Here is a 24,266-nt window from a genome sequence, read left to right on the forward strand (position 1 = left end):
CTGTTGATTAAATGTTGAATATTCAATGATTTTCATAGTTACAGAGCTCCACAAGGAAAAACTAAAATTTTTGTTTTAACTTTTCTATTTGACCTCTCTTTCTATCTCCATCATTAGCTATTGTGGTTGTGTCCATAGACATGACACTTCACCCCAATGGCTCTTTATATTCACTGATCTAGCCACCAGCTACTACAAGGAGACTCCACCTCCAACAAACTAGCAAAATACCTCTTATAACACTCTTCTTTACTAACCTTCCAATAAAAGAGGGAAGCACACACCTCTATATTTACAATTTTTACCGGTAACTGTGAACAATTCAACTTAATATCATTTTCAATATCATAAATTTTAATCCACTCATACATATTATTTGATACTACAAACCTGAACCACTTTCTGGCTTGAGCATGCCCATCAGTCCACGGCTGTGAAAACCACTCGCCCGTAATAACAGGGCCTTGGTTCTCTGGTGGCGCCAGGTTATCACAGGGAATCTGCAATAAAAAATTCCACAACATGAAAAAAATATCTTTAATATGTACAGACTGATATGTCATGAAATAACAATTTATACAATAATGTAATGGACTTGTGTTAATCATGTAGATATACATATATCACACCTATATGTATTACAGTGTGTTCAACATATCAAACATGAGTAACATTTCTTTTTTGTTACATAAACAATTTCTTGTCTTGTTTGTGGGGATTACATTGAGAATTAAAACTTGTGTACATCTCTATCATCAGGGTGCTAAAAGTTGACTTTATATCTTACATGTCCCAGTTTTTACCTGGATTGTCTGTGAGTGACATGCCCCAGTTTTTACCTGGATTGTCTGTGGGTGACATGCCCCAGTTTTTACCTGGATTGTCTGTGGGTGACATGCCCCAGTTTATACCTGGATTGTCCATGGGTGACATGCCCCAGTTTATACCTGGATTGTCTGTGGGTGACATGCCCCAGTTTTTACCTTGATTGTCTGTGGGTGACATACCCCAGTGTTTACCTGGATTGTCTGTGGGTGACATGCCCCAGTTTTTACCTGGATTGTCTGTGGGTGACATACCCCAGTGTTTACCTGGATTGTCTGTGGGTGACATGCCCCAGTTTTTACCTGGATTGTCTGTGGGTGACATGCCCCAGTTTTTACCTGGATTGTCTGTGGGTGACATGCCCCAGTTTTTACCTGGATTGTCTGTGGGTGACATTCCCTAGTTTTTACCTGGATTGTCTGTGGGTGACATACCCCAGTGTTTACCTGGATTGTCTGTGGGTGACATGCCCCAGTTTTTACCTTGATTGTCTTTGGGTGACATGCCCCAGTTTTTACCTGGATTGTCTGTGGGTGACATACCCCAGTGTTTACCTTGATTGTCTGTGGGTGACATGTCCCAGTTTTTACCTTGATTGTCTGTGGGTGACATGCCCCAGTTTTTACCTTGATTGTCTGTGGGTGCGGGCAAACTTGCGTATACTGTTATCTGTCACTGCTGCTGGCACAACAAGGAGAGCGGGATAGCTGTAACATAGATGGCATACAGTTGTTTGATAATTAAATTCTAGGATTCCTCATTATTAGAGTTTGAGATAACTGAAAATTTGATTTATCATCAGGGCTTTCTAATCAGAATTAACAAATGTTTACGGTGATATAGCAAATGGCCCCTGTGAATGGCCTCTGGTATTACTGAGGAAAACTTATTACTTAAATAGTAAAGAGTCAATACTTGAAAGAGAAACACTCAGGCAAATCAAATTTACTAGAAAAGATAAAAAAAAAAAAAGCACACCAATGTTAATCTATTGTGTGAACAGAAAGTTTCCCTCCCAAACTGACAGCCTTTCAAAATAACAGAGTTTAATTCTTGGTATTTTCATCTATTATACGGAGTATCTACAGTTTATATACGATTCTGTTCCATTACCTGCGACACACTGAGTAATTTGCATTGACAGTACTGATTCTGAACAAGTCTGTTCTCGTTCTCAGCGTCTGAGTACCACCCATCAGGTCCCCAAAGCCTAGACGTTTGTAATCATTATACCCAGGTCTTGTCATCAGTTTTTCGAGAAATTTGGGGTCAGCAGTCAAACTCTGGGGGAAATCTGCCTCGTCTATTACTGAAAATCAAATTTTTGTTTATCACATTAAAATCTGTGTTGTTTACAAATATGGTACATAAATTTTACTTTTTTGTGAATAAGTAACAAGAGGCCTAAGGCCCTTAACAGTCACCTTAGTTCTGATGTGCACAATGATATATGTTTTATTTTCAAACCAACATTAAACACATCTCAGCCTGGTGACCTTGAAAGTAGGTCAAGGTCATTCATTTGATCAAACTTCCTTACCCTTTATCCCAGCATACTACTTGCCCAATATCATGGATCTGGGCCTCTTACTTATTGATAAGAAGTTGTTAAAAAGATTTTAGTACATCTGACCTCCGTGAACTTTCATTGGAAGTAAGTCAAGGTCATTCATTTGAACAAACTCTGTTATCTTTCATGCCAGCATACTACTAGCCAAATATCATGACCCTAGGTCTCTTGAGTTATTGAGAAGATTTCGACAATGTAAATTGTTTATGACCGATGACGCCAAACAAAAGGTGATCACATTTGGTCACTTGAGACTTCATCTCAGGTGACCTAAAAACTGAACAAATCAAAATTAGCATAATGAATTAATGATTTACTAGAGACACAGGCAGAACTCTAACAATAAAAGCAACGTGACTAGGGGCTCCTTATATACATATACCCCACCTCCCTTATCAATCAAATTAATCTGTCCAGTGGTCCATGGTGTAGCTTGTACCCAAGCTTTTAATTCTTGAAGTGGTCAAGTGCATCCTTTGACCTTGACCGATGACCATCAAAATCTAATCAGGTGTAGAGCTTGATGATGTGAAGTGATGCTGTAAACTAAATCTGTCTTGTACACAAGCATTTCACAGATGGACAGAGGATAGAGAGACAAAGTAACTACTATATACTGGAGCCCCCATTTACTTAATGGTAAAGCTTTCTAATACAGTCTTTATCCTAATAAGGTCAAAATGCCATACATACTTGAGAGGTCATCATAGAGCTCGCTGATTGGACGGTCAGATTCACTGTCCGACCCCGCTGTAGATGACCGTGACGCTATGCTTCGTCGTTGCTGAGGAGGAGTTGGAAGCACATATTTGTTCGGTTTCCGTCCTGATGGTTTACTTTTGATCCCAGCCTTCCGAGCCGTTTTTATTAATGTTTTTTTAGCGAAATGTCTGAAAGTAAATATTTTTTTGAAATAAGACCTTTATTTCAGATATCTAAAAAGAACAACGGTAATATTGTTATTTTGAAATAATTAATAATTACATTAACTTGGCTCAGATCTTTACATAGCAAGTCCCCGAGATCATAACTTTCACCAACATCACCTAACATTGGGAGCAACTTCTCATTTTTCACAGGATATTCAAATATTTTTACAGAGATATATTAACAATATGTGGGGAAAAGTATCACAATAATTTCAATCTTACACATTTTTGTGTAAAATGAACATAATAAAAGGAAAGTTTGGAAAATTGTCCTTGTTATTATGAAACTAATGACAAGTTCAGGATAATTCTGACCAATAAGTGATTTCACTGCCCACTGAGTCCTTTAGTATTCTGGACAAGTTAACTTACTTGAGAATCATTTAGTATGCTGTACAAGTTAACTTACTTGAGAGAATCATTTAGTATGCTGTACAAGTTTACTTACTTGAGAATCATTTAGTATCTTGTACAAGTTTACTTACTTGAGAAAATCATTTAGTATCCTGTACAAGTTTACTTACTTGAGAGAAGCATTTTTCTCTTTGTGTTTGTGAAGAGGTGTAGGCTGAAGTAATGTCTGACCAGAGAAGGCGAAAGTGTTGAACACATTGTTTGGGTTGCGGTATTTGTTGGAGAGCTTTCTGAAAGCATCAACATCCTCCGGATTCACCTCCTCGTCAAACGCGATCTTCATTAGCTGTAACACATCAACAAAGAAACTTGTTATAGAGGCCAAAATCTCAAAGGTCAGTGTAGGCTCTTAGCATTAAGAAAATAGATATATTTTCTGTAGTGACAATATTGGTGTTATTTTGTAATGAGTATTACTGCTGTTCAAGTTCTGATTAATCAATGATCTATTGCTTTCACTCTAACTTTGAATAATTGACCTAGTTCACCAATAACATTAAAATTTTCAAGATTTATTGAGATTTAGAGCAACTCTGAAAAGTGATTTTACATCTAAATGCATTCAGAAAAATATATCTAAATATAGTTATATGTCTTCAAACTGATCCATCACATTTTCTTCTTTTTTGATGAATGCTTTTGTAAGATAATTCATCTTTCTGTTCTAACTGCTTAACAACTGATAATCAATTGTTTGAGAAACTGTGATGATAGATCTCAAATTTTAATGATTTCCAACACAATTTAGGATAAACCTGCCTGAGTCACTATTCTAGAGATTATGTAAACGGTGATGATATATCTTGAATTTTAATGATTCCCAACACTACTGAGGATAAACCTGCCTGAGTCACTATTCTAGAGATAAAATCAACATTTCATACCTGGAATATATTCGACCTCAGCTGTATGCCGTCCTTCGGGAGTTGGTCTATATGCGGAGTATACTGAAGCTTGATCTGTTTCTCCTTGGTGAGGGTGGACACCGGGAAATACCGTACCACCACCTGTTCGCACGCTGTAACAAGGGAAGTAACTCTTCATATCAGAATGCACTGAGCTCCGCTAATGTGAATCGTACCCCATGACAACAGAAGTAAAGAGGAGGCTTGCATTTCGTAACTATTTTCTAACATTACCCTTTCAGTAGTTCGTGATTAAAATGACAGGGTATCATATTTTTCACATATAAGTCTTAAGGTTTGAAATGTTTTTCTTTTTAATTAATGGTTACGGTTTGTAAACTACAATAACTTTGTTTTTTCCTACACACAATTTTATAAGCGAATAAGATGTCTAAATTCTTTACATATTCATACATATGTAAATAAATATGTGATAAATTCTGTTGAGCCATAATGTATTATTTGAAACTCAAAGGAAAAAGTAAAGCCTTATACAGAAGTTAGATGTTCTACTGAACTTGTATTACAGGATAAAATAAACAAATTTTCTCTTCTCATCAGCCATTAGCTAAGTTGTAGTTTATATAAAACAGGTATTGCATGAAAACAACAGAAAACGACTTGTTAATCGAGGAGCCATAACCCTGCCAAATACCATCTCGCAAAAGTGGCAATTGAACGAGACCTAGCCCTTTAAGAATTTAACCTTGGTATTTAAACTTGTTATCAAGTTTGAAAATGTCTTCACATTTGTTGCAGTCATTGCATGGAAGCATGACAGACCGACAGACAAATCAAATAAAAAATAAAAATTCATATTCAGATGAAAACCACAATATGCTGACTGAAAACATACCTAGAGGATCACAAGGGATTCCCTTGAAGATGATTCTGTAATTGGTGAGGAAGATGGCCCCCTCAGCTGGCAGTAGACTGGGACCTCCCATGTTGCTGCCCATACCCTCCTCTCGACCATCAGGGAGGAGGTAAACTCTCAGACCGTCCATCACCACCTCTTCTCCTGACAGGAGGGTCGGCTTCAGGATCTTGGGCTACAAACATAACATAAACGACGTTACTATATTAACTGTATTTTTGATGTCATGAAAATTTGTACCATCGGAGTAAAAAACCGGATTGATCAATGTAGCTTGCAACAGTTTATGTAGTTATGTTGTATAAAAGGTGAATATCCTCACAGTGGAATGTATTGATTCAAAATGTTGAAATTGAATAGAAAAGTTTATTTCCATATTTATTTCCATGTTTATTTCCATGAGCTATCTTTCTGTCTGCAATAGTCGCCTGTGGCATACATGCCATATTTTTGGGAGACCAATAAGGGAGATTGATGATTATTTTAAGGGAATTTTGCCTAAAATAAGGGAGATTTGTGCGCGACATAAATATCGACATTTTTACTCAATTTTTTAGCAATTAACTAATTTTGAAAGTGATAAAGAATATTTGTATTTATTTTAGATATTAATCATATTGTATATGCAAACAACAAAAAGTTGTATAAGGTAAAAAATGCAATAAGTATACATTCAGATTCTGATGATATGATTTTTTTCCCGATTTTTTTTATGCAACACAAAAAGTTTCACAGCTTTATGCATATTACATAACAGCATTTGAAAAGGGTATATTATAATTATTACATGTAGCTAAAGATTAAGACAAGCAAGTTATTCATTTATCAGTTTGGATTTTCTTAAAATTAGAAAGCTTGATCCACTCCGAGGGAACACATCAGTTGTAAAAATCACCATGAAATGTCCTGTGGGATACCTTATGTTGGACCATTTAGATAAAAAAATATTCCAAGTGTGCAAGTGTATACATCAAAGTATGAGAACGGAAGATGTTAATGTTAGGAGACTGCAGTAAATCTTATCACGATCATTCTAGATTTTGTATATTGTCTCTGTCATGGACTGTACAGTCAATGTAAACACCATGATTGACCACTTTGTAACGACCAACAGATGTGCTAATTTTGATAGTTTTCTAAAAGAAATTATCGGATTTCATCTTGCTATCACTGATCAACGATACACATGGTAAATGAAAAACACGTGTGATTTTGCGTCTGACCAGACTCTGTATCAATTACCATCATCAAAGTATGGTCCTAAAAGAAAACAAACCATAATTCAAGTCTGTTAGCTAAGGGGGTTAAAATTGTTTGTAAGCGACTTGCCTTTATTTCATGGTGATAGATATTCTAGCGCAAACATTACACTAGCCAGAGCTTCGTGTGAAAGCCGTGTCCATGGGCGCCATTTTGATTGAGTGATCACGTGAACAGATGGATCACGTGATCGCTAAATTTAGCCAAATCTCGCGAGAAAAACACTGAATTGTAAACAAAAATGGCGTCGGCAAAAATACCGGAGGGAATTACAAAATACGGGAATTTTGGCTCTCCTGCTGGGAGGAAATAAATGACTTGAAAATAAGGGAGATTTTGTCTCACGCCGGGAGGTATGGCATGTATGCTGTGGTCATGACATCACAAGATCAGGACCCATTGACAGGGAGAAATCTGACATTGGAATTTTAGAAAGAACCAATTTCAGACAGACATATAAGTATCAAAGTGCCTGTTTAGGAAAATTATTGTCTCAGGACAAAGCAGGAAGTTAAATGCTTAATTTGACACTGAGTTTAAGTTTACAAATAATTTCACACAAAGACGCTCCGGACCAAATAGTATCAAAACAAAGTACACTATACACCATGGATTAGTCTTATCAGTCATATGGACCATGTAACCTATCAAGGTATCCCACGGCTTAATCTGGCCAGTCATATTGACTGTTAGCTGTCAAATGTACCCCACAATTCCCTGCCTACCTTCTGTATCTGCCCTGAGCTATTAAATGTATCCCACAGTTCCCTGCCTACCTTCTGTATCTGCCCTGAGCTATTAAATGTATCCCACAGTTCCCTGCCTACCTTCTGTATCTGCCCTGAGCTATTAAATGTATCCCACAGTTCCCTGCCTACCTTCTGTATCTGCCCTGAGCTATCAAATGTATCCCACAATTCCCTGCCTACCTTCTGTATCTGCCCTGAGCTATTAAATGTATCCCACAGTTCCCTGCCTACCTTCTGTATCTGCCCTGAGCTATTAAATGTATCCCACAATTCCCTGCCTACATTCTGTATCTGCCCTGAGCTATTAAATGTATCCCACAGTTCCCTGCCTACATTCTGTATCTGCCCTGAGCTATAAAATGTATCCCACATTTCCCTGCCTACATCCTGTATCTGCCCTGAGCTATTAAATGTATCCCACAGTTCCCTGCCTACCTTCTGTATCTGCCCTGAGCTATTAAACGATCCCACAATTCCCTGCCTACCTTCTGTATCTGCCCTGAGCTATTAAATGTATCCCACAGTTCTCTGCCTACCTTCTGTATCTGCCCTGAGCTATTAAATGTATCCCACAATTCCCTGCCTACCTTCTGTATCTGCCCTGAGCTATTAAATGTATCCCACAATTCCCTGCCTAACTTCTGTATCTGCCCTGAGCTATTAAATGTATCCCACAGTTCTCTGCCTACCTTCTGTATCTGCCCTGAGCTATTAAATGTATCCCACAATTCCCTGCCTACCTTCTGTATCTGCCCTGAGCTATTAAATGTATCCCACAATTCCCTGCCTACCTTCTGTATCTGCCCTGAGCTATTAAATGTATCCCACAGTTCTCTGCCTACCTTCTGTATCTGCCCTGAGCTATTAAATGTATCCCACAATTCCCTGCCTAACTTCTGTATCTGCCCTGAGCTATTAAATGTATCCCACAATTCCCTGCCTACCTTCTGTATCTGCCCTGAGCTATTAAATGTATCCCACAGTTCTCTGCCTACCTTCTGTATCTGCCCTGAGCTATTAAATGTATCCCACAGTTCTCTGCCTACCTTCTGTATCTGCCCTGAGCTATTAAATGTATCCCACAATTCCCTGCCTACCTTCTGTATCTGCCCTGAGCTATTAAATGTATCCCACAATTCCCTGCCTACCTTCTGTATTGGCGGTAGCCTCTTGCTCTCCCTGTGGACGGCCTCCAGTGTTTCTATATGCATGGCAACCACACCTGGAAGGAAGAACAAATATTTTTGGTTTAGGAAATCTTAAAAAGAACTGTAATTATGTCGTATATTTGTCTTCTAGCTGTTTTCACCTTAAGTGGCAAAGTCCACTGGAAGTGATTATGGACCAATCACAACCCAGGTAAAATGGTTATGTCTAATTCCAGAACTGTTAGACATTTCGAACAATATATTAAGACTATCGTTTTGATACAATACGTACCTGGAATCATTTGAATACAATACATACCTGGAATCATTTGAATACAATACATACCTGGAATCATTTTAATACAATACATACCTGGAACCATTTTAATACAATACATACCTGGAACCATTTTAATACAATACATACCTGGAACCATTTTAATACAATACATACCTGGAATCATTTTAATACAATACATACCTGGAATCATTTTCATACAATACATACCTGGAACCATTTTAATACAATACACACCTGGAACCATTTTAATACAATACATACCTGGAATAATTTTAATACAATACATACCTGGAATCATTTTCATACAATACATACCTGGAATCATTTTAATACAATACATACCTGGAATCATTTTAATACAATACATACCTGGAACCATTTGATGTAGAGCCTTGATGTGGTCTTGCGTTACTCCACTGTCGTTGCACACTTTGTCCACGAACCTCGTCACAAACCGCACCACTGTGGCTCCAACGTCAGAGATCTCCGTCTCATCAAATCCACTCTCCGCATCAATACTATCGCTCTCAGCCAGACTGAAAGTTAGAATTAATTATATTCTCATAATTCAAAGCTGGTGCTTGACTCAGTGTACGGTTTGGATTAAACCCTTTCATATGTAAAAAAAAATCATTATTTATAACAGGACACTGAGAATAAAAGTTTGTTTGTTTGGTTTATCACCCCGTGAACAGCCAGGGTTATTCTGAGATGGGGTCTTTTTCAAGTTCTTGTAGTAGCTGGTAGCTACCTCACCAAACAATATATGGGAGACCTGTTGCAGTGAAATAGCACAAAGACAAAGACCACCTGTATAGTCTGTAGAATGGTCACCTGTGTAGTGCAACAGCCTGTCTATTGTGAATAGCTGCCAATAGATACCACCTGTGTAGTGTGACACCTGTGTAGTGTGATACTGTGTAGTGTGACCACCTGTGTAGTGTGACACCTGTGCAGTATGACATGTGTAGTGTGAATTGCTGTCAATATATACCACCTGTGTAGTATGACCACCTGTGTAGTATGACCACCTGTGTAATGTGACCATCTGTGTATTGTCACCACCTGTGTAGTGCGACCACCTGTGAAGTGTGACCACCTGTGTAGAAGGACCCCTAGCTGTACTAACCTGGCAGTAATGTTACTGTTACTATTGCTCTCCCAGTCGTGAGGTGAGATGGTTTTGATAGGTTTGGTCGTCTCCAGGGGAACCCTCATATACACCATCCTGTTACTGTAGTGGATGGCCTGACTGTACACAGTGGATTCCTCGTTATTCATCATCTCCAGCTGCTGCTCCTGGCTCAGGGTCGGCCATACTCTTAACTGTAATATACAACATAAGGAGTCAGTTCCAGGCTCAGGGTCAGCCATACTCTTAACTGTAATACACAACATAAGGAGTCAGCTCCAGACTCAGGGTTGGCCATACTCTTAACTGAAATATACAACATAAGGAGTCAGCTCGAGGGTCAGGGTTGGCCAAGCTCTTAACTGAAATATACAACATAAGGAGTCAGCTCGAGGGTCAGGGTCGGCCAAGCTCTTAACTGAAATATACAACATAAGGAGTCAGCTTGAGACTCAGGGTCGGCCTCGCTCTTAGCTTTTATATACGCACGAGAAATGGGTTTGTCTTCAATTTATAGCTCATTTATTACTTTTAAATTGTAGATGACAAAACTGACACAGATTCTTTGTTACAGAATCCACTAATTTTTCGATATTTTCATAACAGTTATACATGAGCTAACCTTTAGTTATTACAAAAATATTCTGAATAAACAATAAATCATCATGTACAGAGACTTATTAAGAATGCACAGAATAACTCTCTGAAAATTAAATTCAACCAATCACAAAGATGGAAAAGACTGGTACAAATGAGTGGTAATTCCTGTAGTTAGAGCACTTCCTCAGCATCAACATAACACCAGTGGTTAGAAAAATCTTAAATTCAGTTAATTTTCTCAAAAGAATCGTAACAATCCAACTCTATATCTGTTAGGTCACTATCTCAGCAGAAACACAAATAAACAATTTCAATGTAAAAACACACATGTTGATAGGATTACATTGTCTACCTACCTTAAACAATGTACAAGATTTAGGCAAACCACCAACTGTAACATACACAGCACAGACTTAGGCCGACCCTTTACCCTAACATGTATTGTGACATTTACTCAAGATTGTCTGCATCTCACACGCAACTACTGTCAAACTTTTGTTCCTATCCACTCAAGGAAATCTCAAACTGTTTATCTCGTTAAATATACCAAAAAAAAATTAATGTTTAGATTTTCACTTTTTAGAGTATGAAATGCACTAACAAATAATTTTTTTTCATTTTTATTTATTCTGTGAAAAAATACTGCTAATTCTTTCAAATTTCTTCCTGATTTTGTTAAAGTTGCATAAATCCCATTTTGGCTGTTTTCCACAGAGACAGATTTAAACCCAGTCTGAAGTAGAATAAGCTATTAAATTATTAAGTTGTTTCAGAGATTACTTTGATTTTGGATCAGCACATACCAATTGTAATGTTTTGTTTTCGTCTACTTAGTGGAAGCTTACAAAACAAAAGAACCCTAAGACTTTGAAATCCAAAATTAAAAACAACTCTGGAAATATATTTGATCACATTTTTTTCAGATATTTTCACAATCCAATGATTAAAGCTGACATTCAATTCTGAATTAATTTGGTACTGCTAGAGAAATTAAAAACTGATTTTATGTGGCCTTACTGTATAACAACACGGCTTTACTCATCAACTAATGTAACGTTTGGTCTGGTATCAGATTTAAAGGTGTTTGAAGTTATTGAAGCCAACTCGATCCCATTTCAAAAGTTCACACATATAAATAATGTGTAATATCTGGTTAATTCACCTGTTCAGCAGCTATTTCCAGTGCCCCAATCTGTCTGGGTTTGAAGCCTGACAGCCGTCGCTGTGCATCTGGTGTCGTAGAGGAGCCACGATATGAGGGCACATGCAGCTCATCTTCCTGAAAATTAAATGAAAAACATTTAGTATTGTATACAGTATCCTTTTGTCTTCAGTGTAAATATGAGGCGTATATTATCGTCCAATGGAATGTGTGACTAATTCCCTTGAAAGACTTCTACGACTTAATAATGACATCGGTTTTATTCTAATTGTACATACTTTGTCAAGGGTTACGTATCTTGTAATAGGCCAAGGGGCAATACAGAATCATTCAATAAAAGTATGGGGTAGGCTTATTGCAGGACAAGGAAATATAACTAGTTCACATTTCTACTGAACTGCTTTATAAAAGGGTGGGCATATTACCACATGGCCTACCAGACATGGGTTAATTACCAGACAAGGGCTTATTACTAGACAAGGGCTTATTACTAGACATGGGCTTATTACTAGACATGGGCTTATTACTAGACATGGGCTTATTACTAGACATGGGCTTATTACCATACGTGGGCTAATTACCATACATGGGTTTATTACCAGACATGGGTTTATTACTAGACATGGGCTTATTACCATACGTGGGCTAATTACCATACGTGGGCTAATTACCATACATGGGTTTATTACTAGACATGGGCTTATTACCATACGTGGGCTAATTACCATACATGGGTTTATTACCAGACATGGGTTTATTACCAGACATGGGCTAATTACCAGACATGGACTTATCACCAGACATGGACTTATCACCAGATATGGACTTATTACCAGACATGGACTTATCACCAGACATGGACTTATCACCAGACATGGACTTATTACCAGACATGGACTTATCACCAGACATGGACTTATCACCAGACATGGACTTATTACCAGACATGGACTTATTACCAGATATGGACTTATTACCAGATATGGACTTATTACCAGACATGGGTTTATTACCAGACATGGGTTTTATACCAGACATAGGTTTATTACTTAAGTGTATACATACATTCCTGTACTGCGGAGGACTGTAGGAGCTGTCCCGTTTTTTCTCCATTATCATGTGCTCCTCATACTGCGGTAGGTATAGCTGTTTGATCTGTTTCTGGACGTCCTGGTAGAAGGAGGCTTCCCAGAACTGCTGATTGGACCACACTGGGTGTTCCTGTACCAGGGTGTAGGCAAACTGGATCACTCCAGTACACAGTTTCTGTAGAGGAAAGGGAATGTGTGTTACAACATGGGTACACTTCTTATAACTATACTAATATAGGCACAAAAATTTGTTTAAATATACCATTTCATTAACATAATGTAATGTTGGACCTTGTTGAGAAAATTTGATTAACAAATCTTTAGGATGGTTGAAATAGTTAACTGTAAATATTTGATAAAGTAGGAGCAATTTTGATTAAAGACTGAGCATTGATAACAATTTAACAAATGAACAGCAACTGGTCTCCTAATTTTCAACAAAATCATCTATTTTTTCAAATTCTTACTTCTTCAGTTTTATGATTGGTTTCATTAAAAATCTATGGAATTTAAGTATTACTTCAGTGAAATCCAGCAACTTGTGGATTACAATTTACTGTCAGATAAGGCAGTATGTTGGATTATACAGGATGTCAGAATCTTCAGGTGTTGGATTGTACAGGTTTTGTAAGTATAATGAATTTACAACTAAAGATCAATCTTAACATAATCTAAAGACAGACAAAACAAGTTGAACAGCTGTAATTAACGGATGGGGTAGGGGTGGGGGGTGGGGGGGGGTGAGGGTGTCGGTGGGGGGTACCTACTCGACAAAAGGATGTGGCCAGTGGAAGGATGGCTGCTGCTATTCCGTTCTCGTCCATACTGGAGTCATTCTGGTGACCAAAAAGTAATTAAGATATCAATAGGCGTAATCTTAATGCATATATAGAACATTCCTTATAATAAAAGTTTCCTATGTTGGCAAACAAGGTTATATTTTACCACAATAACATGTTAATCAGTTTTTAACATGTTCATCATTTTTTTCTTTTTTTTTTTCTGCTGAAATATGACTGTTCCATTATTAAGATACATACCTTACAGGTTAACAGTTTTAGTGACAACTATGTATACTATACCTGTAGTGCACAGTTGAGGAGTTTTACGACTAGGTCAAACTGTTGATGTTCCAGCATGGCCCTGTTGCTGCGTATATGATAACTCAGTTCCTGTGTTAAACTAAGACGTGCCACCCGACTCTTCAGGGCTCGCAGTACTGCCGGGAAAATCTACAAACATATCAAAATGGTTAATAGTCTTCTTTGTCTTTAATTTCAACTTCCAGTATTTAGAATAAACAAGTTAAATTTTAGAGACGAATTTTACTGATATCTACATCAACCAGCTAAAGTACCTAACGGCCAAATCATTAGTGATGATGATCCCTTTTATTACATTCTCTGCAAAAATATAAACTTGAGTCCCATTAGTGTGATTTGATTGACATTTCAATATTGTTTTTACTAGGTTTATTGCTCAGTCAACAGCAAGGGTCATTTGAGGTGGGCCACCTTGTAGTAGCTGATGGCTACCTCAGTAGACAATATCTAGGGAGGCCTGTCTATGCTATCCAGGGAAAAAAATTGGAGATAAGGATCTTATTCCAAGACACAACAACAAAAACAAAAGATTGTTCGTGACTAAAGTTTCCTGGTGGAAACGTAAACCAATCCAGGTGGGGGATCAAACCACACATAACATATCTTCACTTGATGTGACATCAGTCGTACAATTTGGTTTACTTTGTTTAATGTCCTATTAACAGCCAGGGTTATTTAAGGATGTGTCAGGTTTTAGAGGTGGAGGAAAGCCGAATAACCCGGAGAAAAACCACCGACCTATGGTCAGTACCAGGCAACTGCCCCACATGGGTTCCGAACTTGCGACCCAGAGGTGGAGGGCTAGTGATAAAATGTCTGGACACTTTAACCACTCGGCCACCGAGGCCTTAACAGTCATACACTCTACTGACCGAGCCATCATGGCTCCTTTCATCCTTCTCAAGAAGTACAGTAATTTACAGAACAAAATGCTGAACCTATACGGCATGAAAAAGATTTTTTTTCTTATTTGACCAACTTACAATTCTTGCATCTGTGATTTTGTTCTCAAAGATGAAGGTGACACAATTGCGTAGAACTTCCAGACGACGAGCGTTGTTGTCGACAATTCTTAATCTGTCTGTGATGAGTGTTATGGTTGGACCAATTGGCACAATTCTCAGCTGTGGGGGTCGAAGGTTATTGAACCTGCGAAATTTGGAAAAACATTAACTATAGCTGGATGGGATGGGATGAGGTTTGTTTGGGAATAAGAGTAAGGGTGGGTAGGGGGTGTTATCAAACCAAGTACACATAAAAATTTCATTCCAGATTTTCATAGAATCAGATAAAAAAAATGTTTAGCTATCCAATGTTAGATAGATATTGCAATGACTTTTTATCAAATAAATCATTATCTTTTCAATCAACAGATAAAAAACTTTCTATCAATAGCCAGAATATTGATAATACTATATGATCAACTGAGCGAGAGGAGAGCCTGACCGTCTATAACATCGGATATGGATATATATCTAAGCAGACACATACTTGGTCTTGACTGGTTGTTTGTGCACCCCCTCGTCTATTATCTTCTGTACATGTTGCCAGTCGAGGTAGGGGAAGGGAGGCTGATGAATACGTGAGTATGCCCCCTCTGTTGGTTTGGGTACCTTCTGTACATAAGGCTGTGGATTGGGACATTCCTGTAACACAAGATCATCTTGTTACAATAACACTGTAAATTGCAAGGTCATTGTTCTTTTTTGTTTTTTGTTTTTTTCATTTCTTACATTATTAGATTTCTATTTATATGATGATCAATACTCAATGATAGAATATTTCTTTCTGGTCAATAGCATATAATCATGTATTTAGCCGAGGTGGATATGGATATTTATTAACCCAAATATTGTGATATTAACCGATTGTGAAGCAGAGCTTAATGCTTTAACCTTACGGCCAATAAACATCCATATTTACTATAAAGACGATAATTTGTGACCTTATAAACATTGCTATATATCTAGAGTGCACTTCAGTTTTCTATCAACATATCAACAGGTCAATTTATTATCTAGTTAAATTCTTAAATGTGTCTAACGTTTGTCAAAAAGAGAGAATTTGTTTCCCCTAACCACTGGTTCTTACAATTGTATGTAGCTGTTTGGCGATCTCCTTGATGTTACTCATGGTTTTTTCAGGGTTGTTTACCTCGTCCTTCAGCTGTTCCTGCAGAACGGCATACACCTACAAGACAGAAAAGACACCTCAATATACGGTCAACTCTTAGCTGAATAATCACATACTCTTGTCAGTTTTTAATCGTTGTGATTCAGGAGTAGAGTTTTTACTTGGATTGGAGTTAGGTTGGCTCTCTATACTCTTGCCTATAACCTCTCAGAATCCAGGACGATTACAGAAGGGGGCGAAACTAACAGTAGGAAATAATCACAACAGGCTCATTTTTAACTTCTTTACTTGGAAACTCCTACCGGCTTCACCTGAACAGTGTGGGCTTCTCTACCGCAAAACTGGGTTTACATTTCCAAATAAAGATTCAACTAATCCCGAACCTATTTTACTTCTACTCATGCATTTTATTGAAGTTTCGGCATACATGTACATCTGTCAAGCAGACAGTTTATTTTTAGTAATAAAGACATAATTTGTCAAAGTAAGAATAACATTACTAGAAAAACAAACATGAGTAATATTAAACAGACAGAAATGTAAACTTGTGCTTATCAATTTTTTGTTTCCGATTATCAACAAGAACCAATCTGACGAAATTGACAGAAAAATATCACTCATGTCTCACCAATATTGAGGCTGCATGGCTCTACGATTCTGATGTCACTAGCAACTCAAATTTATATACATCATTGTATTACAAAATCACAACCAAGGGTGTCCTGAACCTATGTAATATAATAACCCTTAATGAATATTACCAAAAAAATAAGTCCACAAAAAAAAGAAAGCATATCTCGAAGAAATTAGTCATGACTGACCTCATCAAATATGTCACAGACTCGATACGGTGGTCCGCGTTCTGCCACAAATCCTCCGAAGGCCATTGCATCCAGCACACGTATGAGGAAATCATCTTCTACCATTCCTTTGTGACCAAGGAAGTTTGCCTGAAAGAAGAAATTCAAGTTTATAACTGAATTATTGGTTTACACAAAATTTTAAGATAATGATTGTTCAAAGAAATTTTTCAGAAAGCCGTTGTTGTTTATACGGGTTCTTCTCTTGCTTTTTATTAAAGTTGAAAATGTTTATGAAATTGCAAAAAATAATAGTTGAAAATAGATTTAAATGAAGAAATACCCCCAGTAATTATCCATTTCATGATTTCGGAAAAAGCTTACTTTTTGCCCCAATCTTCGATAAATTGGCATGGATTTGAATCATTGAAAAAAAAACTTAACCAAACAAGCTTTTTAGTATGCATTAGGAATAAAAAAAAAATATCAGATGTTAAAACTAAAGTAAACTGACTGTATACTGAATGTATACTGACTGTATACTGGCTGTGTACTGAACATATACAGAATGTATACTGAATGTATACTGGCTGTATACTGAATGTTTACTGAATGTTTTCTGACAGAATAATGTACCTTATGAAAAGTGATGAAGGGTTCAGGATGAATACGAATCAGCGTGAGACATGTTCTGTATCCAGCAAAAACTTCAGCAAACATACGAATAAATATGGCACGGATTTCTTTGTCCTGAAAATAAATGAATTCTCTTAATTTCAAATTTATATCTTAACAGCAGACCATATACGTTATATTCAAACATTTTATATCATGGTTGGAGCTATCGGCATCCTACTTCAACTTAAAACAATGCCATCATCTAGTCTTAGATATTTAATTGATTAACATATGGTGTAAATCATGGGCACAGAAAACACCTGGAATTGTCTAAAATTACAGAACATGACAACTTGTGAATTATATAACATGAAATATATAAATTGACCACAGATGGTTCCTATAATTACTGAAATCAGTAGAGCAGTTTCTGAGAGGTTGACTCGAGTAGATTGATTATTATTACATGACGGGCAACCGAAAGGTACAACACAAACCCAATCACACAAATATTCTTTTTAAAATTGGGATACGATACAAAGCATTAATTATTACAAAGAATCGGATGAATATTTAAGCAATCTCTAATTCCAATTTGTAACAACATGGACAATGATATTTGGTAGAGAGATGGCGTTAACTCACCTTCTGTTCCAATGAGGCTGGTTTCTTAGGAGACGGGGCGGGAAATGCATGGTCAGCAATGATGAGGTCAGGGTTCAATACCTGTTGTTCATAGATACGAAATAGTTATTGAACAATACTTATTGTTTACAAATGTAAACAAAAACTCCGTATGATAATTGGTTACAATGATTATGTATGTATCTTGTTAATGGAGTTTGAAATATTCAGCAGAATATAGCTATAGCTAAAATACATTTGGATGAAACTCCACCTCTTTTCCATAAAACATTTCTAGTATGTCTCTTTCCACTTGTCTTACTAGATCCCACAAAACAGAAATTCAACATAAAACACCATCAGTACCTTAATACATAACAAGACCAGTCATTTCACCGATAAATATTGATAAAATCTTGTTTGAAACATTTTGTGCCCACAGCCTTAAACATGAATTACTTTATTATGTATCAACACTTCATAAGCAATACAAAATCGGTAAAGGTTATTATTTTCAAGAAGATGAATTTTTTTTCCATAACCAAGGATATTGGGGGGGAAAATGTACTTATTTAACTAATAATTTGAAGATTTTTTTTTGTACATTCTGGCAAAACTTGAAATATAAAACACTGAATCAGAAGCAAACAACTTTTACAGCACATTATTACAAATATATATTGTTTATTGTTTACCATCTTCAGGCATGTCTTTGTCCGTGTGAGAATTGGTTCAGGAATCATGGGAAGGTTTACACATTCAGGAATAAATATACTTCCTCCGTCTAAGTCAACAACGATAACATCTAACTGAAAACCAATGAAAAGCTTTGTTAGAGACAGATGAAGAAAAAAACATCAGATGATATACAGACACCATTCCAGAATGCTAAGGGCAGACAACTCTGTCACTGTTACAAGAGATAGAGTCTGAAAGTGAAGATTTTTAACTAAAAATCATGTCTAAACTAAGGGCAATTTTTGAATATCTTTTACCAAAGTTTTAATTATGAAAAAGTTTTTAAAATGTTCATATGACATCACAGAACATATTTTTTTAATCAGTCACATTTCACAAACTAAAGATTTTAATTTATTTTCATTGAAAAATTTGCTAAATAATAAATAAGTGTTCATATACGATTTGAATTGAAAACTTTATCATTTTCTAATTAATTAGAATATCTATACAATTTCTACTGGGTAGCAGGACAACTCCTTCACTAATAATCATTTACCGTCTTTTTAGACGTGAGTATCTATACAATACTTACGAGATCAGAGGCCTCATCCATAAGTGAGGAATGGATACCAGCCAGGAATGGGGTTGGAGTGTTGAGCACTTCTATCAATGGTGCAGGTAGGATAGGAATATATACATAGCTATAACAGAAAAAAAAGGTATTCGGTCAATACAACAACTTCAAACTGACCAATATCCTAACTTATCAATGGATTTCAGTCAGGTTCAACTGTTCAACATTTCTGATGAGATTTCAGCCAGTTCAACTGTTCACTATTTCTGATAAGATTTCAGTCAGTTCAAATGTTCAACATTTCTGATGAGATTTCAGTCAGTTCAAATGTTCAACATTTCTGATGAGATTTCAGCCAGTTCAAATGTTCATTATTTCTGATGAGATTTCAGTCATTTCAAATGTTCATCATTTCTGATGCAATGTCCTGATCAAGCCACTTGTGTGAAATCACTTATCGATATAACTAGAAATTCTCCATCAGGGATCTTTTTATATTTTGAAAATCATGCATGAATATTACCGAATTTAAACTGTAAATCGATCCAGCTATATATCGATTATCTCCCAGAAAGTCCCCAGAAAAGTCCTGCCCTTATAAACATATTGATTTTATATTCTATTTTCTAAAGATGAAGTTATTTTAAGTTACTGTACCTGTACTTGAAGGGATAAAACAGAACAGTGAGGCCCCGACAGGCATCTGTCAGACGAGAGTTACTTTGTGAGTGAAACAAAATCTTGTGGTCCGTCAATGCTGCACAGAAAAGCACCAAGGTATTCTGAATACCTGGAAGACAAAACCACATGGAATTAGATTAATTGCAAAACAGTCCTCAAACATGTATTCAGACCTCCTTCAGAAGTCTATATTGTGGTCTTTTAATACAGGTGGTTTCTAGATACAGGTAGATTCTTGGGTGGTGTCAATACAAGGGTGACAGCTAACAGGTAGTTACTTAATACAAGCGGTCTTCTTATACAGGTAGTCAAATTAATACAGGTGGTCTCTAGATACAGGTAGATTCTTGGGTGGTGTCAATACAAGGGTGACAGTTAACAGGTAGTTACTTAATACAAGCGGTCTTCATACACAGGTAATCACATTAATACTGGTGGTCTGTCAGCACAGGTGGTCTCTTAATAATTTTGGTCTCTTGAGCAGTATTGTTTATGGAGAGGAGAATAATTGTCATTGAGTATTATGTTGCTCACAAAGGGGTTAATATTTACTATTTAATATGTGACAACACTTACCTAGCTGTTTGAAGAGGAGGGCCACAGTGTAACCAGAAACAGGGAGGCTGGAGCTGAGTGGGGGTTGTAGTGCTTGGCGATCACCAGCGCCAATTGAGAACCGTACCTGGGGCCCACCTACAAATAAAACACATCTACCATGTACCAGTGCTCAGTCTGATTTCATCCACATATCAAAACAAAAGCCTACATAGAAACCTAAAACAAAATGGTTACTTCCATTAAACGTAACCACAGATCTAGAGAGACCAACACATGGTCACAGTAATATCATCAACACAGCCGGCTTTCTAGATTATCAAATCAATATTAACATTGTTTTTTTTTCCACTTACCAATAATTACTGATTATAAACTTATCCCATCTCTAGGAGTCCGTTATATTTACATATTATTGCACCAAATCCTATAATTAATATCTAATTATAGGAAATACCCAGATATTTAGAATGTATCACTCCTGTGTGATGTAGACAGAAATAACTCAACCTGACGATAAAAGTTTAAAAAGTTTAACATCAGGCTTTGTCTATTTCACACAATTTTTCACTACACTTCCTTTCAGGATACTTAATACAGGAAGATAAAGTGGCGAACCAAATATGTATCGACCACTGTCCATATATACCAGTGCAAATAAAGTGATGACATTTTTCTATTATGATATGGTTATGAAGCATAAAGTGACGATGTGATCCTTTCCTGCTTCATGATTTTTTCAGAATAAAGTTGTAGTTTCGGTAGTATCAGTATTGAAATAAAGGCAGATTTATCTTTTCTTTACTAAAACAGGAATACATGTATACCAGCGAAGTGTAGTAGAGACTTGTACCTACAGAGGATACCTACCTATAGGAGGTACTTGAATACAGCCTAGTATATTGCCCACCAGAGACTCCAACTGGTAGTCAAGTTTGTCAACATACGTGGAGTATATGATTCCTAGGCAGTTCTATAAAAGAAGTAAAAATTTAGTGAGCTGCTATAGGAAATGAAACAATTGCCTGGTGCATATGTTATATTTCTAATGAAATACATTTAGGTATCCTAACCATAAACGTAAAATGGTTTACTTAACTGTAAACATACTTACCTTGGCACATTCCAATTTTAGTACAAAACCAAATTAAAATTTATAAGCGGAATGAAAACAATGTAGATAAGCTACAATTAGTGCAATCATAATTTATCAGAATGCTTCCAGCGTAAAAAAAAAAAGCTAAAATAAGTTACCGCTAAAAGAAGATACCACTTAAATATGTATGTTAACAGTATTAAATGCTGCCAGATTTTTTGGTGTTTCACTTTCTAGTTTTACAAAATTTACAAAAGAGCAAAACTACTACATGGAAAGAACAACACAAACTAGATATGTAAATACTGTAAACATAGAAATTTTAGTGGTAATCTTATTTTAGTGGTTTTCGCATCGTAAATCACCTACTAAATTATGACCATGCTGATTGTAGTTTATGTATATTGTTTAAGCAGCAAGTATTGTAGGTGTGTCAATTCATCATCATGTTCATCTCTTTAAATTCAGCAGTGCTCCAAAATTTGAGCACACCAAAATGTATAGGTTGCCAGTACTATAGTTTCAAATACAAAGCTAGCTAAACCTGATCTTTATCAGATGGATGACCACTTACAAGTAGCTTAAGGGCCTATGATATCACCCTTGGGAAGTGAGGATTACCGGAATCAAACACTTTACTGTATAAAACAGCCGAAAATAAGGATAAACTCACCCTGAACACATCAAAGTAGTCGAGCCGCGAGACAAGGACGAGGGACTTCGGGGAGAACATGAGAGAGCTATGGATTCCCGAAGGCTCGTCTCCATCAGGGTCATCTCCCTTGGTGCTGGTGATAGCAATGGTCTCGCTGAATGTGAGACATGTGCAGTAGTGCCGATCTGCATCGATGTCCGTCAACACTGCCACGAAAAATTCTGGCGGCTCCCGGCGGCTTGACAGCGTCCATCCTACTGGCCGACAAAACTGAGGACAAATGTAATTGATTATGTTGATTCCTGATTAATGAAACAGTGTTCTGACTTTTTATATTTTACATGGAATACAACACTACATTGTTTGTATTTTCTGCCAAGCTTCCATGAATATTATATTGTTCATATTTTCTGCCATGCTTCCATGAATATTATATTGTTCGTATTTTCTGCCAAGCTTCCATGAATATTATATTGTTCGTATTTTCTGCCATGCTTCCATGAATATTATATTGTTCGTATTTTCTGCCAAGCTTCCATGAATATTATATTGTTCGTATTTTCTGCCAAGCTTCCATGAATGTTATATATATATCTAATGGTGAGTTATCAAAATTATTTCCAATTCCTTGAACAAAAGCTTCAACAATTTTGCATAAAAACAATATTGTCTGATTTTGTTTTCAGTGTGTATATTATGTTTGACTATAATAAATGAGACAATAAATTACATGTAATATTAATCAATAAACAACTGCAGCTTAGTCAGAGTTTACTTATTTCCAAATTACAGCTATTCTAGTACATCAAATGCTGCACAAAATGTGTACGGTTTATCATAATTATGTAAAAATTGTCAAATGATGTCTCGTTTTAAACTCAACAAGCCTTATGCAAAACTAATATATTCTCTGTTTGTTTCACATGCAACAAATACTCCTGTGTGTCAAGTTAAACATGAGGAAACCACTTCCAATCTGTGTCTGAATTTACAGGAAATTCTGTACTCACCAGTTCTATCCCCTGTATTATAGGACAGTTTTCCCAGTCTGTGTCTTAGGTTACAGGAAATCCTGTACTAACCAGTTCTCTCCCCTGTATTACAGGACAGTTTTCCAAGTCGGTGTCTGATCAGGTTACAGGAAATCCTGTACTCACCAGTTCTATCCCTTGTGTAAATTGACAGTTTTCCTAGACTGTGTCTGAGGTTACAGGAAACCCTGTACTAACCAGTTCTCTCCCCTGTATTACAGGACAGTTTTCCCAGTCGGTGTCTGATCAGGTTACAGGAAATCCTGTACTCACCAGTTCTCTCCCCTGTATTACAGGACAGTTTTCCCAGACTGTGTCTGATCAGGTTACAGGAAATCCTGTACTTACCAGTTCTATCCCCTGTGTTATAGGACAGTTTTACCAGTCTGTGTCTGAGGTTACAGGAAATCCTGTACTCACCAGTTCTATCCCCTGTATTACAGGACAGTTTTCCCAGACTGTGTCTGAGGTTACAGGAAATCCTGTACTCACCAGTTCTATCCATTGTGTTACAGGACAGTTTTCCCAGTCTGTGTCTGAGGTTACAGGAAATCCTGTACTCACCAGTTCTATCCGTTGTGTTACAGGACAGTTTTCCCAGACTGTGTCTGAGGTTACAGGAAATCCTGTACTCACCAGTTTCTCTCCCCTGTATTACAGGACAGTTTTCCCAGTCGGTGTCTGATCAGGTTACAGGAAATCCTGTACTCACCAGTTCTATCCCCTGTATTACAGGACAGTTTTCCCAGTCT

General features: G+C 36.8%; 1 protein-coding gene across 2 annotated transcripts in view; it reads right to left on the bottom strand.

Moving 5' to 3' along the window:
* LOC117336845 (myotubularin-related protein 13-like) overlaps positions 1–24,266 on the bottom strand; it is a 65,149-nt gene that overhangs the window by 26,466 nt on the left and 14,417 nt on the right. For both annotated transcript variants that reach the window (XM_033897503.1, XM_033897502.1), the window contains exons 3-28: positions 22,502–22,753; positions 21,603–21,705; positions 20,754–20,870; positions 20,154–20,286; positions 19,515–19,623; positions 18,937–19,050; positions 18,263–18,343; positions 17,636–17,749; positions 17,021–17,149; positions 16,158–16,256; positions 15,558–15,712; positions 15,050–15,215; positions 14,046–14,195; positions 13,731–13,799; positions 12,938–13,138; positions 11,873–11,989; positions 10,108–10,304; positions 9,348–9,514; positions 8,678–8,751; positions 5,500–5,695; positions 4,623–4,756; positions 3,849–4,024; positions 3,089–3,285; positions 1,939–2,134; positions 1,452–1,532; positions 391–500 (exon numbers count right to left, since the gene is read on the bottom strand). In XM_033897503.1, coding sequence (XP_033753394.1) covers positions 391–500; positions 1,452–1,532; positions 1,939–2,134; positions 3,089–3,285; positions 3,849–4,024; positions 4,623–4,756; positions 5,500–5,695; positions 8,678–8,751; positions 9,348–9,514; positions 10,108–10,304; positions 11,873–11,989; positions 12,938–13,138; positions 13,731–13,799; positions 14,046–14,195; positions 15,050–15,215; positions 15,558–15,712; positions 16,158–16,256; positions 17,021–17,149; positions 17,636–17,749; positions 18,263–18,343; positions 18,937–19,050; positions 19,515–19,623; positions 20,154–20,286; positions 20,754–20,870; positions 21,603–21,705; positions 22,502–22,753 — 3,637 coding nt within the window. The remainder of the gene's footprint in view (positions 1–390; positions 501–1,451; positions 1,533–1,938; positions 2,135–3,088; positions 3,286–3,848; positions 4,025–4,622; positions 4,757–5,499; positions 5,696–8,677; positions 8,752–9,347; positions 9,515–10,107; positions 10,305–11,872; positions 11,990–12,937; positions 13,139–13,730; positions 13,800–14,045; positions 14,196–15,049; positions 15,216–15,557; positions 15,713–16,157; positions 16,257–17,020; positions 17,150–17,635; positions 17,750–18,262; positions 18,344–18,936; positions 19,051–19,514; positions 19,624–20,153; positions 20,287–20,753; positions 20,871–21,602; positions 21,706–22,501; positions 22,754–24,266) is intronic.

Source organism: Pecten maximus, chromosome 10 (assembly GCF_902652985.1).
Source record: "Pecten maximus chromosome 10, xPecMax1.1, whole genome shotgun sequence".
NCBI lineage: Eukaryota > Metazoa > Mollusca > Bivalvia > Pectinida > Pectinidae > Pecten > Pecten maximus.